At 36.0% G+C, this 16,939-nt stretch overlaps 1 protein-coding gene across 2 annotated transcripts in view; it reads right to left on the bottom strand.

Annotated features, from left to right (window-relative positions):
* Positions 1-1,104: 1,104 nt before the first annotated feature.
* CPSF3 (cleavage and polyadenylation specific factor 3) overlaps positions 1,105-16,939 on the bottom strand; it is a 19,496-nt gene continuing 3,661 nt past the window's right edge. For both annotated transcript variants that reach the window (XM_053939710.1, XM_053939711.1), the window contains 13 exons: positions 15,707-15,796; positions 14,559-14,709; positions 12,128-12,303; positions 11,444-11,602; positions 10,523-10,669; positions 9,404-9,556; positions 8,885-8,993; positions 8,042-8,140; positions 6,878-6,972; positions 6,240-6,327; positions 4,154-4,223; positions 3,473-3,569; positions 1,105-1,532 (listed from right to left, as the gene is read on the bottom strand). In XM_053939710.1, coding sequence (XP_053795685.1) covers positions 1,431-1,532; positions 3,473-3,569; positions 4,154-4,223; positions 6,240-6,327; positions 6,878-6,972; positions 8,042-8,140; positions 8,885-8,993; positions 9,404-9,556; positions 10,523-10,669; positions 11,444-11,602; positions 12,128-12,303; positions 14,559-14,709; positions 15,707-15,796 — 1,536 coding nt within the window. In that variant the 3' untranslated portion in view covers positions 1,105-1,430. The remainder of the gene's footprint in view (positions 1,533-3,472; positions 3,570-4,153; positions 4,224-6,239; positions 6,328-6,877; positions 6,973-8,041; positions 8,141-8,884; positions 8,994-9,403; positions 9,557-10,522; positions 10,670-11,443; positions 11,603-12,127; positions 12,304-14,558; positions 14,710-15,706; positions 15,797-16,939) is intronic.

Genomic DNA, 16,939 nt, shown 5'->3' with positions numbered 1-16,939 from the left:
AATGCAATTACCTCATTTAAAAGGCTTCATATTGTTTAGCCTGCTAACGACACAGTTTGGGGAGGAAAGTGTCGCTAATTTTGCTAATCGTCCTGAAACAGAGATCTTTAGAGTTAAGTTAACAAAATGAATTAAGCATTTATAATCTAGCTTGTAGAGTTATGTATTGAATTTTAACCCTTTACTTAAGAAACCTCTGCCTAGTACAAAGGGCATAGGAAAATGCAAATTTCTGAAGCTTCTTCCATAAAGAACAATACCAGAAGAGGTAAAGAACCCAGATAATGAAGCTCCTCTGTCTCCAAGCCTATCAAGACTGACAGACCTACTCAGATAAGCACCAGAGGACCCAAAGCGCATGCGCAGAGAGGAAAAGTTCAAAAGTTCAGCCATGAGGAAGAGCACAATCTTCAGCCTCAGGACCACCGAGAGACCCTGTATGACCACCACAGCAAACCACGCGTGCCCAGAAGGGCGTGGACCTATTTAGCATGAGAGGAGAGGACAGGCGGGGCCAGGGGTTGAATATGCATGGCAAAGTTGTGAAATGTATTGCATATGGAACATCTTTAAGAATAAAAGTGTGGGTCAGACTGAGGCTCGGGGCACAAGTTTTGGAGAGCTATCTCACTTGTGCCGGGCGCTGACATACATACCCACTTCAAAACTACTCCAGGTTGTGGAGTCTATTTATTTATTCCGCGTATCGCTTCAGTCCAATACTACTGCCACTATGAAGATCATCGTTTGGCAACAACAGCAGATACCTCAGAGCATCAACCACGCTGTATTTGGAATTCTGCTCTGTGTCCTGCAGTGTCTGATACTCCATGTCCCTTTTCCAGGCCGGGGTGGTCACCGACTTGGGGCAGACAAGGCTGTCACACGTCATAAGCACCCAATTCTCTTGCAGGTGGTGCTGTTCCTACAGCCCAGTTAATGGCATACCAGCAGGCAGAGTTTTAAAGCTCCAACTAACCCCACCATGCAAACATGGGTTCCATTTGCAGTTGTGTTCAAGACCCTTTTGACTTCAAGTAGATACAAGCATGCAGGCAATCACTTTCTCAACGGGAACAAAATTATATATGCAAACTCAATAGATCCAATTTATCCTCCAACTGGTTTTAATATTCAAAAATACAAAACTCCATTTAATATTTGTAATTCTCTATCAGGTTAAGAATTATTTCTTGTATGTGCACGTAAGAGAACATATTCACACTTTGCCTGATTTAATTGCATCTATATGCACAAGTACAGTTGTTCCAAGGTTGCTGATCCATTATGTAAAATAACTCAGCACTTTCGCATTCATAGAATTGAAACCTTTGACTCATTCAAGAAAAAAAATATTTACTTGTAAAAAATAGCTCAAATAAATTGAAAATTTAAAAGATTTTTTTAGGCATCCTAAGTATCTACAGAGGTCAGTATACAGGGCTGAGGGCATCATAAAGCCTCTGTGCTGCCAGTTCCACCATTTCACGAAGGGATTCGTCATCTTCGCTTCCTGGCTCGCAGTCAACTGTCTGGGAACAGAAAGAGAAGGATGTTACATCCGCGGGCACTTCATGCTCCCTGTCAGCACGCAAAGAATGCTCGCCAGGGGAAATGAAAAAGTAGTCATGGAAATTGTCAGGAGCAGCACTGTATGTTTCTCAGTGGTCTGCCAGCACGTAGAGGAGTTCAGAGAAGACTTAAGCAAGTCCTGCTGAGGAGCAAGAAGCTTAATTCCGAGTCTTATGCTCAAAACTGCTATGTAAAATGCACTAAGTTTTGTGGATTGCATTTTATTTGAAATCAAGTAAAATCACACAAGATTCAGTTCCTGGAAATTTCATTTTATCTGTGAATTCACTCACACTGTATTAGGTTAACACTGCAAAACACATGCAGTCACTAGAGGTACAGGCACCACACTGATGTTCCCACACACATGATGACATTTACACAAAAATAATCCAAATAAATTCATTTTTTACTAAAACAAATTTTCCTAGAGAAAGATGCCCACCCCAAACATGAAACTTTATCTACATTGCTGACTGCTCTACCTCAGAAACAAAGGGCAGCATTGGAGTAGTAATACTGTTCTTGGTCCTGTGGCCTTTCTAGACTCTAAGACTATACCTCCTTTAATTCAGTATTAACTTGTTATTCTTCTGATTTTTCCAATCATAAAGGTTTGTGTGGGGGAGGAAGGCACTTAAAACAGTAAAAATGCATTTAATGTTATCTAGAAATGTTATTGAAATCATGTTAACTGTGTCCTGCCAGTCAGATCTACACTAAACAGCTTTTTATTTTAAAGCAAATAAAGTTTTATAAGATACATACACATGTAAAGAAGGGCAGATCTGCCTTGTAAAATCTGGTTCACAATGGCACAAGCTTGCCATTACCAACACAGGCTGTACAGTAAGTACTGCAAAGATACACCCTGTTGTAACTGAACTGCCACTGGGGTTTCTGTCAGTACACAAATCTTTTAACAATAATCACGTATTATAAAAATGAAATTGGACTTCTTGATTAAGCAGTGTGCATCCTTTTCCAGCCTAGTTACTTTTAGCTTTATTTCAAGAGTTCTTTCACCAGTCCTTTATTTTTCTGTACTACGTACAAACTGAAGTGTAGGATTTTTTATTAAAGAATTGAAAAGAGATGGCACAAGTTGTGTGTTAACCACTGTAACTCACTATTTTCTTAAGGTAATTAACATTCACTTGTTTTGTTTCAATAGGTAACAAATTTTTGGCAGGGGCTAACCGTTTCTTCTGGGTTTGTAGAACACAAAACATTTGTTGTGACCAGTTAGGAAAGCATGTGAGAGGTGCTCCACAGAATGAATTTACATTATATTATTACTATGAATAGAGGCAATACATAAGCTATGTTTAATATGCTATTAGTAATGACAAAGTCAACATGTTAAAATGCTTAAGAACATGAAGGACATGACTTTAACCATTCTTTACAGTTTTAAATTATTCAAAATACTAGGTGTGATGGCTTCTTAAAGCACCCTTCTAACATGCATGACATCCAGTTCTGTAAGCTAGTAAATTAATAAAGTGTTTCTTTTTGTGAAGGCATTCAATTTAGCTCCAAAAGGAGCTAAAGATGACAAAAAAATTATTAACAACATTCCTATCCTGTAACTGTTCAATTATTCAGACCAGACCCATGCTTTAAAAGCATTTAAAAATTTTGTGGGTTAACTCAGTTTCTGTTCTACAATCTTGCTTTATTAATTTTTTTTCATACAACTGAGCTGCTGAAAAATACTGTTTTTTTTTTCCAAATGTACTGCATTTGTTGCATAAACATTTTTTAGTTAAGAATGCTCTCTGTTTTGATACCAAGTACATTTCCTTAGCAAGTGAGTACATGACAGTGTAGGCAGCACTGTGTGCCAGACAGGAGACTGCTGAACACAGCATACACAGAAGTGCTTTGCTTTACATACCCGAGTGTCCAGGGAAATGTTGGCAGTCTTTCCATCCACTGTGATGCACAGCACAGAGTCATCTTTGGAACTCACACAGTCCTCTCCAAACATATCCCTAAAGCAAAGACCAGGGAGTGTAAGGTGTGGCCAAACAGCAAACTTAGGTTTTTCTATTAACCCTGGGGTCACTTTGTCAGGTGAGTATCTCCTTTCAGCAACAATTATTTAACTCACTTGGATGTAATTAAAAATATCAATATTGTTAATTATCAATTACTGGTATCAAATAACAGTAAAATTTTACCAAAATAATCTCATCATAAACAAAGGGAAGGATTCCTTTGATTTCAAAAGAGGCAAGATTCCTACACAAATAACAGAACACATCAGAGTAAGTTTTAAAAGATGTGTGATCCGAAGTTGTTTTTATAAACCATTTGTAGCATAACTTTTGGAGACAATTTAAAAATCTGCTTCTGGAAGACAGAACTGGGCCCTGTATTCAAAATTTTAATGATGCTGAGAACCTTTTACTGTCCCTCTTTCTTTACTTAATTCCTGCCTTTCACAGAAATTAGACTGAAGTAAATTTCATGATGTAGTTTTACATAACTATCTTTAAACCCTTTTATACTAAGACTGTTCTATTTAAGTGGTTAACATTGCTCATTTTCCTTTAGAAAATATATACCAACTTACTGAAGCATGATCTCCATTCTCTTCCTATATACATCCATATCTATTTTTTTGGAAATCTTATTTACTGCAGCTGAAAAGAAAAAAAGAATTTACTTTCACAGACATTTACTGGGAGGGAAAATGGCTAATTGATAGATGCTATTCACAAATTGACTTTCCTGAAAAACAATTAAAAAAAAAAAAAAAAACATGTTTAAACAATTTATTTAAAAATGTATTAAAAAAAAAAGAGAGCCAAGCAAATGCATGTATTTCCATTATATATTCCTGTACTTACCATATTTTAAAGTAAAAAATGTCACAATTCACATTCTGACTTTTTACTTCTCCTGTTTATTCTTAACACTCATTACATCTCACATATCCTTTACTTAATAGAGAAAATAATCTACTTTCATCAGTTGTTTATAATACCTCCATTTTCTCTTATTACATTAAACTACCACATCATGGAGGCTGGCAGCATGCAGAGAATAAAATTAAAAAAAATAAAATAAAACTGGACAGTTTTATTTTATAATGAATGTGAGCAGTAGTAACAAGCACAGACATTCCTGGAATATATTTCAGCATAGAGAAGTTGAAATAAAAACAATGCATTTTTTTTAGACCTGGTTTCAAAATTAAGAGGTAGTGTGAAACAACTGATTTTCTTTTGAACATAATTATTTAAGTATTTGATTGTTAAAGAGTCATAAGTCTGTAGGAAAGGGCAGTTGTGAAAATTGCTACCTTTTCCATTGATGAACACAAAAAACTTTAAGTCTTTTGAAAAACTTGGTTTTCTGTACATCTAAATCAGCTGAAGAATTCAGAACACATTGATAGTAAGTTGCTGAGTAATTCTTTGAAAAACTTTACAACTGCAAGTGACTGAGCTTAAATCTTATTAATAATAAAAAAAACTTGAATAAATATATTAAAATTTACCATTCCTTAGATAAGATGCAGTAACTGAATGTATTAAGCAAGATATAATTTTATCCTGGGAATGAGGTAAACACAGGCACATGGTCAGCTAAGCAACAATAACTCAAGATATTTTAATTTGATCTCTTTGATCCTGTGTACGTACCCTAAAATACACAACTGCAAGAATTCTTTTGAATGTTTTTACCCCAAATAAGAACAAAAAAAATCCTGAAAGAAGCCACACCTGAGATTAGCAGACAAAATCAGCACCATAAAACAACATGGGAGATGATGCTAAAAGCCCATAAAAATACAAAGAATTAACTTCAGGGTGGTGAAGGGTGGAGAATCTAGGTACTGTCACTAACAAATCATACAGAGAAAGTGTGGACTATGAAAAAACAGGGTAAAACAGATATTACAATAAGAAATAAAAAACATCTGTCAAAACAGCAAAACAGTTTTTTCCATCTGTATAAAAAAAGAAAAAAAGAGGAGGTCAAAGTATAATTCAAAAATAAAATTTCTATTTTTGGTTAGTCTCATAGAGTAGAACATGAGGACATGGCCAGAAGGACTTATATAGTGAAAATTATCACAACCAAGGTCAGAATGTTACATTCTGAATTTGTTTGGGTCAAGGTGACTGGAAAATCTTTACCCTCAGAGTTAGAACTGTTATGGGAATTTATAAACTCAGGTGAAAGGATTTTTAACGAATGTGTTGAGTCTAAACGCCTAAGGAACACTGACTGCTATTATACAAAATTATTAAAATATATAATAAAAAGACGAGGGATAATCCAGTGAAAATATCTGTCCATATAGAATCATAGAATCAAAAAATGGCCTGGATTGGGCCATACAAAACTTAATTGCTTTAGGTTTTTTGTACAAGGTTTATTTTAAATAAGGCCATGTTTTCCACAGTCAGTTATCAGTTGCCATGTAAGAGAAAGTTTCAACAAATGAACATGTCACAAATAATGAAGACCAACCTGTAATTTTGTTTTTAAGTAACAAATTTTACTCCCTAGTAAGTTCCATAAGGCAAGGAAATAAAATATGGGGATTGCAATCTATTGTAAGGCATTATTTCCCTCTAAGCTTGATGTAAAAAAAAAAAAAATAGAAAGAAATGCCTCAGTCAAATAAGCATACACTAAACTTATACCTTTCTGTATTTTGGGATTTGACTGAACTTCCAGTATCACTGTTGTCACAGTGTCTGCATACATATCATTAGCAGGATTTGCCACCCACTAGAAGACAAAAAAAAAAAAAAAAAATCATTATTTAGACTGAGTAAATAATGCAGCATAAAGACAATATAACATTAATTGCATTCTCCTTTTTGCTTTTCTCTGAATTGCCACTTCAAATGACTGTCATATATTTCACACCAAATTATTAACTACTTTCAACTGGGTGTACTCCAGTAACTTCCCATGAAAAATTCAAGCATTTGAATGTTTCTGAGTACATTTACAAAATAATTTCCACAACTCTTTTGGGGAGGAAGGAACACCATTTTATGTTATTTTCAATTACTATCTGCCAAATAAAAAAACGGCACCAAATCTTCCATTATACTCATGACATACAGCAAAAAAACCTAACTGGCACTGGCTAAATCAAATAAAACACATCCACACAGGACCACAGCTCAAGGGGAACTTTGTTCCAGCCTTTGCTCTACTTGTCATATAACAGAAAACTCCTTAAAACATTGAATTCTTCATGGCATCCCTATGGTATTATTTTGAAGAAACTGGAGAACAAAATACTTCTTTCTCCCTCACCAATGCCCACCTCAAGGACTACCATGCCTGGTTCCTGGATCACAGTAATATTTTTGAAAACCTTCAGGGCTGGTTTTTGTTGGATTTCTATTTCTTCTACATCACCTAAGAAGTGACAACAAATGGTTAGCAATAATGAAATTATACTGAAAGCAAGAGTAACTTTATTCACATAAGAAAATAAGTCAGTTTAAGAATAAAAGGGGCTGTCTGTTATCACAACTGCTCAGAGTAGCTCACAAAATGGAATCCCATATTCTCTTCTGTTACCTGATAATATTATTTCCTTTGTTCTGGATTGTTTGGGGGTTTTTTATTAGTTTTTTATTAATATTGGCCACTTTACTTGGTTTGAATTCTTTTATTTGACTAACTTAGTACACTGAGTGAGTACACCATCAAAAAAGAAAACACATGAGGAATTTAGTAAATTCTGCTCCATTTCCAGAAGTAACCAGCTCTTACCCCTTAAAGGATAACCCATTGCTCACATAAACACTGAGCTTAAATGAAAAGCACTTGTATGCCTGCTAGCATTTGGGTTATGAGACCTGAACCTCAACTGAATATAGGTGTTCTCTTCACTAGTGACATGAATTAGATTAAGACACTAGAGAATTAAACAGATGCTGAGCTATAAATCTGGGAAAGGAATCTGCAAGGTGTGTGTCTCTAGGATAGGAGCTGCCCCTAACCCTTGAGAAAGCCAGGGAGAGGCACAGGGGATCATCCCAGTCTCAGGTTTAAATGGCTTCTCATCCAGGAAAAGCCAATTCATGCCTCTTGGGACAGACGAGGTGGTCTGTCCCAAAGGAGGGCAGAGCTCTTGTTTTGATTAATTGGATGGCATTAGCCATTCAATTTGGGGCTAGATGTACAAGATCAATTAATAAAGTTTCCATCAGAGTGGCCAGAGCACTCACTTTGGGGGCTGACAGAGGCAGAAATCAGCCTATGATCTATATTGCTATATGCTCATCACTTTGTAATATGAATGCAGTAGAATCCCCCCCAAAGCTGTGTCACACTCATGAACTGGATCTGGCAGAAGCTGCATAGTCTAATGAAAGCTGTAAAATACAAAGAAATCTCCACTCAGAAGACCTCTGAAGACTGGAAGTTGTTTTAAAGGCTGGCCAGTGTAACTCATGGCCTTGTCCTCCTGAGCACGCACCGGTGAGTTTCTGCAGCTGGTAACAAAGCAGATTGAAAGGGCCCGTGTAGGGAATGGCTTGTGTCTGTGTCACTGTGCTCATCGCCAAGTCCGTGTAATCTGAAACCATTTTAAAAAGTGCATGTTAAAAATTAGCCCTCTGGATTTATTTTCTAATAAACAGAATTGCTATTATAGATAAATAATAGCATTGATACATTTAAGACAAGGGGGCTGAAAAGGGCAATTTATAAAGAGGAAGGTAGAACACCTGTTATAAGATAAATAATATATTTGTGGTTAGGAAACCAGTTTGTTTTATTATCCTGCCTATTACAGACAAACAATGAACTAGGGCAGCAGAACTGCTTTCCCCCAAGCTCTTCTGACCTTAGATTTAATTCCTCTTCTATTCTGAGAATAGATCAATTCCCTGACTAATAAAAAGCATAGGAGGATTATGCAAATATTTTCTCTGTTCTGTAGCTTTTTACACTAAAAACTAATGACATTTTAGAAAATGGTAGGACTATTGATTGAGGTGTTTTTTGGTTCTCCCTGGAATGTTTTATGCATATTCTTTCAGAGGAAAAGGTTTTAAGTAACCAGAAGGGAAATGGAACTTTGCTTCTTTTCTGTTAGAGAAAGGAAAGATTTTTAATTTGAGTGACTAACGAGTTAAATGTGTTTTGTCTCACTACAATACTTTGGAACTTATGGCGAATAAGAAATAAAAACTAAGATGTTCACTAATAGCTGATGAAACACAAAACTGCAGGAAAAAAACCATAATTTTAAGTGTTTTAATGTTTTAATGACTTTAAGTTTCAATTACCCACTGATCACATCACTGTCTGTACTTACTGGAGAGGTCACATGGAGAAAGGATGTGATAGTTAAAATTTCTTTTAACTAGGATTCCAGAAATTCTCTGTCCTTGCTCTGGTTTCTTATCTGCTAAAGATCCCATCACCTGGAGAGAAAAAACACATATAGTGCAACAAGGCAGTCTGAAGCATTCACAGCTTCAAATGATTATGGAAATGAAATATGGTTCTCTCAGAAAAATCAGAGTATAAAATTAGGTCTGAAAACAAAAGAAGGTCAGAGTAACCTAGAAACTTTCTAAGACATAACATGAGAAAAGTTTGTAAGAGTGAAGAACCAAAAAACCCCCAAAACAACAACAAAAAAAACCACCTCAATATAAAAACCCCTGAACCAAACCCCAAATACTACTAAACACAAAACTTTCACATCCTTTGAGACCCTAGAAAACAAGTAATTTGAAATCAATTAAAAAGAGAGGCTACAAAGATAACATGCAGCTTTTACACCAGAAGAAAATACTGTTCTACATATAAGAAAACACTGATTTCATACCTTGGCAAGTTTTTCTCCTCTGAAATTTAATGTCACAGCTTCAGTGTTCCTAGGATTATGAACTTCTATATGAACTTCATCATTATCCTCATACTCCCGTATCAATGCTGCTTTCAATCTGGCCATTTCATTTTGCTCACCATGAACTAAAATCTAGAAAAAAAGACAGTTTTCCTTTTAGCAGAAATTATTTGTCCAAACAGACACATTTAGTAAGCAAACTATCAAAGAAAACTGCCATATTCTATGTCATCTTTATAAAAATGCAATTCCATGAGGTCACAGTGTAGGAAACATGAGCTTAATTACAGTTCTGTGCCTGTGAATTCTCTGCATTATTTGAAGGGTAGGATTTCACAGCCCTGAGTATTAGTTGAAAAATCCATGCTACCAAGCAGAGTGCATTACAGAAAACATTTAAGTTTTCACACACAAATATACTGTTGTCTTATGAAAGGGAAGTATTAAGTTCAACAGAAGTCAGTTAGCTTTATACTTTTGTGTCTGTGTGTAGATATAATAAACATGCAATTCAAAGAGGATGCTTCACAGTTCACAATTTTCTTTGCCAAGTTAATTCTCTTCTCTTCTGTGATTTTTTTTCTTTCTTATCTGTGCTTGCATACTGTTTCACCACCAGTTTCAAATCCTAGTCCCAGTTTTCACATTCTGGTCCTTCACACCTTCTTCATCCTATTATTTGCTCATGCTTTTCCCTCCATGTGCTGCCTTTGTCTTTTGCTGTCTGCACATACCTTTCAATCAATGTTTTCTTATTTATTTCAGGGCCAATTCTAGTGAATTATTCCAATACCAGCATCCCCAACTTAACATTGTCCCATACTACATCTTACTTGCTCAAAACACTGCTGAAACAGATTATGGTCTACACCATGGTCTGGAAAGTCATCCCCAGGGATCCCACATGCACATACTCAAGAAGTTGTGATTTTTACTTTGCTAAGATAACTTGATAAAAAATGATTAAAATCTCCATCTTTAATTATTCAAAGCACAGGGATGCTGGCTACTGCTAGCCAGCAGTCCCCACCTTGACTCAAGGCTGTGAGCTGGTTTGATGAATCTCACTTTGGAGAAATGGGCAGCATGGATACTGACCACATGTGGAGGTTTCAGGGCCCGGATAAATTCACTAGTTTGTTGATAATCTGTGTGAGCAGAGAAAGAAATGTAATCCACAGACATCTTCAGTGGGAGTTTTTGCCCCGACATAGTTGTGATCTCTTCAGGTTCAGACATGATGTGCTAGAAAATAAAAAGCACTTTAATTAAAAAAAGTAAAGCCTCCTATAGATGCCATATAACTAATACTTTACATTTCAAAAACCCATGAAATAATAGTGGCAACCATGTTAAATATGAAGCAGTGAAAAGAATCTCTCAAATTTCCCAGAACACACACACTGACACATGAAAAACACATGCTTGTACAACACACACCATTTCATCTTGTGCATCCTCAGCAGATCTGGAGGCTCATCCTTCCTCCAAATAAATCTAAACAAATAAAACTTGTATCAAAACAGTAACAAGTGTGCGATTTCTATCTCTAAAGGCAAAATTATGCTGTAGTTGCCCTTAGTTACTGTAGTTGCTGGAATTTGGAAGGATTTCATTCCCTACAGATGGTCAATGGCACAAGGTGCAAAAGGCAGTCTGGTCTCTGACATATAAAGAGTGTTAGACTTAATATCAATTTCTCTAGAATTAGGATTAGGGCTACCTTCTTGAAAAATTAAGCAATGAAGAGGTCTAAAGTACTAATCATTCTTTCTCATGACAAGACAACTGCCCCTAGAAAAGATTATTCTATATAACATCACTGGAAATGACCATATGCAAATTTTCTGTACTTTTCATTAGTATTAGCCAAAAGCTACCAGTTTTGACTACATACTCATACATACCCGACAACAATGACAGTAAATCAAATAAAGACACTTCCTATTGACCAATTCTTTTAAAACCTAACATGAATGCTACCTGTTATTAGGAGGTTGTGGTACACTAGCAACTCACCTTAGCAAGAGTTCCTTCAACGCAGTAGCCTGCAATAATAACTCCATTTCTCTTATCTGTGCACCAGCTCTCAAACAACTCCCTGGATAAGCCACTCTGCATCATACCTGGGGAAGCCATCACAACACTTGGGCCAATGTCATCAAAGTGATCCATACTCTAGAAAGACACAGTGAGAATACCAGTTATCACATCTCACTTAAACAAAGGACAGCCCAGCTGCACCCTTGAACAATATACAAGGGCTCTGTGTTCACAGACTATACCCCATCCTCACAAAAAGTGCCCTTTGCAGGAAAATTCATCTTACTGATACCCACAAGGAGTAAACTGCAAGTACAGGGATCTAGACTGGAAAAAATGTTGGGGCATAAACTTCCCTCAAACAGCCCTCTAAGCACTGGGACAGCAGATAACTCAGATATAAACCTGGACCTAATCAATCTATTAGGATATTAAGGATATTGATTGGCTCAGCTGATTAGAGCCTCATGCTAAAAACACACCAAGGTTGTGGATTCAATCCCTGGAGGGGCCACTCACTTCAGAGTTGGACTCCATGATCCTTGTGCGTCCCTTCTAACTCAGAATATTCTGTGATATCAGGATATTAAACATGCAAACTATTCAACAAATATGAACTCTTCTGTCACATTCATCTTTTTGTAAGAATCTCAAACTTACCTTCAGATTACTAATGTGCTTGAAAACAAAAGGATTGTTGATGTTAATTTGCTTGCGGATTTTGTCATTCATGGCATTGACGTATGTCTGATAAACTGCCATACATTTCTTTGCCAAAGAGGAGGCATAGTATATGGGGATATCATGGAGTTCAGGATGATTCTGCCAGTATTCATCTAAAAACACAAAACAAACAAAATAATAAAAAATAACAAAACAAAAAAAACCCAGCCACCAAACAACAAAACACAAAATTCCATCCACAGGATTATTTATAAAGTGTGTGCTTCTCAGAAACATTAGTAATTCTTGTAAAACAGATTTACCAGTGGGCTTTTTCATTTTTAGTACAGAAAATTACCATCACAGCCTCTTTGCTTTCACCTGCTTTTCTAAAACAATCACCAGCTAGAGCTATATACCACCAGTACAAACAAACAGACAAACAAACATGACAAAGGTGAACTTCAGATCCTTTTGGCAGGTCAAATTTCAATCAACCACCACCTTCAGCTACAAGGTACAAAGTATACATGATACTACACTGCAGTAAGTCTACATTTATGACAACAGAAGTTTTATTACACCTCCACAATAAAGTTAAAATGTCCCTGTCAAATGTTAATCTAAGAGCCAGGGACATCTGCACACAGATTTGTTTGTGAGAATTCACTGTATGAACATTTTGTAAAATAAATCCATGGAGTTTAAGGTGAGAAGGAACCACTCAATTATCAAGCCTGGCTTTCTGTTTAGCACCAACAGTTATATTTTACAAGCCCAACTGGAACAAAACCAAGGGAAGAGCCTCCATTAACCACAACTTATTTTATCATTGATGACAAGAACCATGACCTTTCCTAAACACAAAGAAGAGATCTGAATGCAGCTGTACAAATGTAACTTATCCATTTTCCCTTTTGGATACATTTCTGCTAGTCTGAAAGATATCCATGTTGCACAATTGAGGCACAATCGTTCAAAAGTAGAGGTACACTCTTTTGGCTGTATTTGTGCATTTACAATGACATTACAAAGTGCTTCTACCTAACATTTCTGATTTGCAGGCAAAGCTTCTCACAACATTTCAGAGAGGCTCCCTGACATGGCTACCTTAATAAACTTAGGGGTAAGGTGGAAACAGCCAGTGAAAGATAACCAGTCACAAACTGAATTAATAATCATAATTGTCTACACCATAACACAGTATTTTATTTTTGTCATACGGTTACAGAAAAAAGAAAAATAAACACAGAAGCCTGCAGGCTCAACTGTGTAGGCACGTGAGATGCAATTGCATTTTCTACCTAATTAAGCATCCAATTGCGTGTCTAGCTTTCCTAGATATATTTTCAAGCTTATCTTTAGAAACTCACTTTCATATCTACACACAGCAAAGAGAGGCAAACAAATTACAACCTAATGGCCACAAAAGGTTGAAAATGTTCAGTTTTTATGTTCTCTATAAATTAAAAAAACCCTTGCAATCAAGGATAAGTAGTAAATAATTCTACAACATCAAATACTACCCCATGCCTAGATCTGAATTTCTTGTTAACATTTGAATAGACTAGAGTATGACATTTTGAAAACAGACTAGTTTCTAATATTGAGCTAAACTGAAATGAAAAGTGAGAAAAATTTCAAGGAGTTTAGAGAACACTTCATATTCAACACCCCTAAATATATGCATTTTAAGCTTGAGATAGTTTTCTTTTGATCTTGCCAGCTTTTGAATGAGCAGAAAGATTAGTGAAAAAAAATCACGTAATATAGTATAAATTAAATGTGCTGAAAGGAAGAAAAGAGGCCTGGGAATAATTTACTTAAAAGCTATTTTTTCTGAAGTACCTTGTAACAACTATCTATATACTTTATGTGAAGTAGCTTGTTATGTTCATGGGCAATTCACGCTCACTTTTGTTCAAAAGCCTAATTTACTTTTCATTATTATTAGGACTTCAGAAGTGTTAGAAGTGTCTTCTATGGTCTTCTAAGCTTTTCCTATAAAGAGTTCTTCATACAGGTTTGTAAATTAAAGTGTCAAAATAGCAGAACTTCAGAAGAAAATATACCCCTTTTTTAACAGTACAGTTTAAGTAAAACAGTTGTTGTTTCCTGTTGTTGTTATTTTTCTATTTGTAATAATTGTCCCTAATTGCTGACATCCTGATTCAAAAAGATTCAAAAGCCACACACATATTACCACTCTTCCTTTCTAGGTCTCCCATCCTACTTCACAAAGGAGAACTGCTGGTTGGTTTACTGGACCTTTTGCATTTGAACAAACATGCATTATAATATATTAAATTATCAGGTAAATAACACGCTGCAAAATGGCTGAAGAGTTGTTCGAGGAATTATGATATCTGAAAACATTCTAAATCCCTTTATGTGCCTTTCCATTAAGAGCAGATGGGAAGGTACACACCTAAGATTAGGAGCAGCTCTTGAGCTCGACCCAGCGCAAACACAGGGATGAGACCTCGGCCCCCTCTGTTCACGATGTCGTGAACGGTGTTGCAGAACCTCGCCTCCCGCTCTTCCCTCTTCTCATGAATGTGAGTGCCATATGTGGATTCCTGCAAATGGAGAGACAGAGCACTGAAAGTAATTACTGGCACAGAGAGTAATTACTAATCTTCTCTGAACCCAACAAAAAAAAGCAGATAAACATACTGGTGTTAACATGTTGGGGAGAGGAAGGAGACAGGTCAAAGAGTGGGAATAGTTCCCCCAAGTTTCCAAAACCGCCCCACCAAGGCAAATAACCAAAACTTCCCTCCTCCCAAATCCCTCCAAGCAATTTAGACAGACAGATCCTGTTGGCACTAAAGAAGTTAGAGCTATTAATTTCAATGCTTCTTTTAAGAGGTTTCAAATTTAACACACTTATTTTCCTAACTGGAAATGCTGCCAGAGCTTTGATGATCACACTGACAGGGCCCATAGTGGTACATGTGCCATGGTTTGACCCCAGACTTCAAACACAGGAATTACACAAAACACAAGATTTTGATGTGACTTCAAATTAGATTATCAGGACAGAAAACAGCTAGAAGGGACACAGTAAATGAAATAATTTTAAAAGTTCTCAGCGTTGCTTCCAGCTAAAACTGTTACTTAGAAAGTTTCCCTTGAGCTTCTGTTTTCCAAACATGGATTCAGAATAATGTCACTCAGAAAACAAAACAAAAATATGGAATAACACTCAGGGCACCTCCACCGAGGACAAATTCTTAACATATCTGGAAGTAGGTTAGGATCTACTAAAAGAGACGTCTGGTTAAATTTGGGTTGGTGTAACACAAGCTGAAATCTAATAAATCTCCCATCTCAGGAAGGTCTGTCTAGAGCCTTAAGGAGATTCATCAGAAGAATTATAGAATTATAATTAGACTTTTCAATACAATGGGAAGCAGTGTCTGAGTTCTGAACACCCAAGTATTTTGGATATTTAACACAAGTCACTACTACTAAATCTCCACCATATTTGTCATTCCGTTTTGGCTTTAGTCAAGTCATACCCCTAATCCATAATTAATCACTAACAGAAAGAAACAATTTTGCAAAACTTACAATTATAAGAATGTCAGGTTTAATATTGGGAATCTCAGCTGCCATCAGGTGTCTATCTTCCTGCCTTGAGAAATCACCTGTATATAACAGCTGTTGGAGACAAAGAGAAGCAGGTGCTCTGGTTACAGGTTCTACCAGTCAGCAGCCTTTAAAAGGCTGTGCAAAGATGGTTTTAATGATTTTTTGATAAAAAGGTCAGCTGTACTTTAAATAAGACTCTTCTCATGTGAGCAGCGCTTACAATTTTAGGTCAACAGTACTACAAGTATTTAAATTTTAATAGTAAAGGTTTTTCAAGCAGTACCATCATTCAAAAAAAAACAGGTAACCAATTATTAAGCTCTTATTTTTCATTTCAGATATCAAGGTGCCATTTTCAGCCTTCTGCACTGACCACAAAGAAGTAAAAATAGACATAACATAAAATACAGCAACTTCTATGAGGAAGTAAATCAAAGATCAAACTGCATTTTACATACCAGAATGAAAATATAATCCAATAAAATTATTTATTAGAAATTCTTCTAATATTTTCTGATACTAAAAAAAAAATCCTGTAATCTAAATGATTTTCCAAATGGAATAATCATGTTCCCCAATACACCAAGAAGTAATTTTTAATTGTTATTTATTTTTAATGGATTGTTAACTACAGGGTGGAATGCAACTCTCTGCGCCCAAATTGATGGTTTCAAAACTGACATTTTTTTATTTAACAATAATTCCAATGATGAAAATATGAATAATATATAACATACAGTCAGTGACAGCAGACACCTGGTCTGCCAGGTAACCTACAGGGAATTAATTAAAATAGTGATATTAAAACCCAATCTATTTGAGTCTTGCATAGCAAGCGGAAAATTTTCTTCATCATGCCTCAATCAGAAAAGAAACCGAAAAAGACACAATAAGAGATCTAAATTTTATTGTGATCATTGTAAACTCAGTTCTCTTTCTAGGATTTTTTAAAAGTTAAAACTCATGTAATTCTCAATCTTTATAAATCATGAACAAACTCCTACTGGGCAGCAAGCCTCAGAACCACCTTCTCTCTTCCCTCTTCAGGGCTGTGTAAAACTTTCCTTGGACAGTGATTATCCTGCTGAACTCCAAATCATGAAATGTGTTCCAAGTATCTGGTTTTGGCACAGTTCTGCCTGTGATTATATGATTTACTTAATCTCTCTGTGCCTAAAATTAATAATAATCTTGTTTCTTTCGGTACTTTAG

The sequence above is a fragment of the Vidua chalybeata genome, chromosome 3 (genome assembly GCF_026979565.1).
Source record: "Vidua chalybeata isolate OUT-0048 chromosome 3, bVidCha1 merged haplotype, whole genome shotgun sequence".
NCBI lineage: Eukaryota > Metazoa > Chordata > Aves > Passeriformes > Viduidae > Vidua > Vidua chalybeata.
This window is presented reverse-complemented; position numbering and strand designations above follow the sequence as displayed.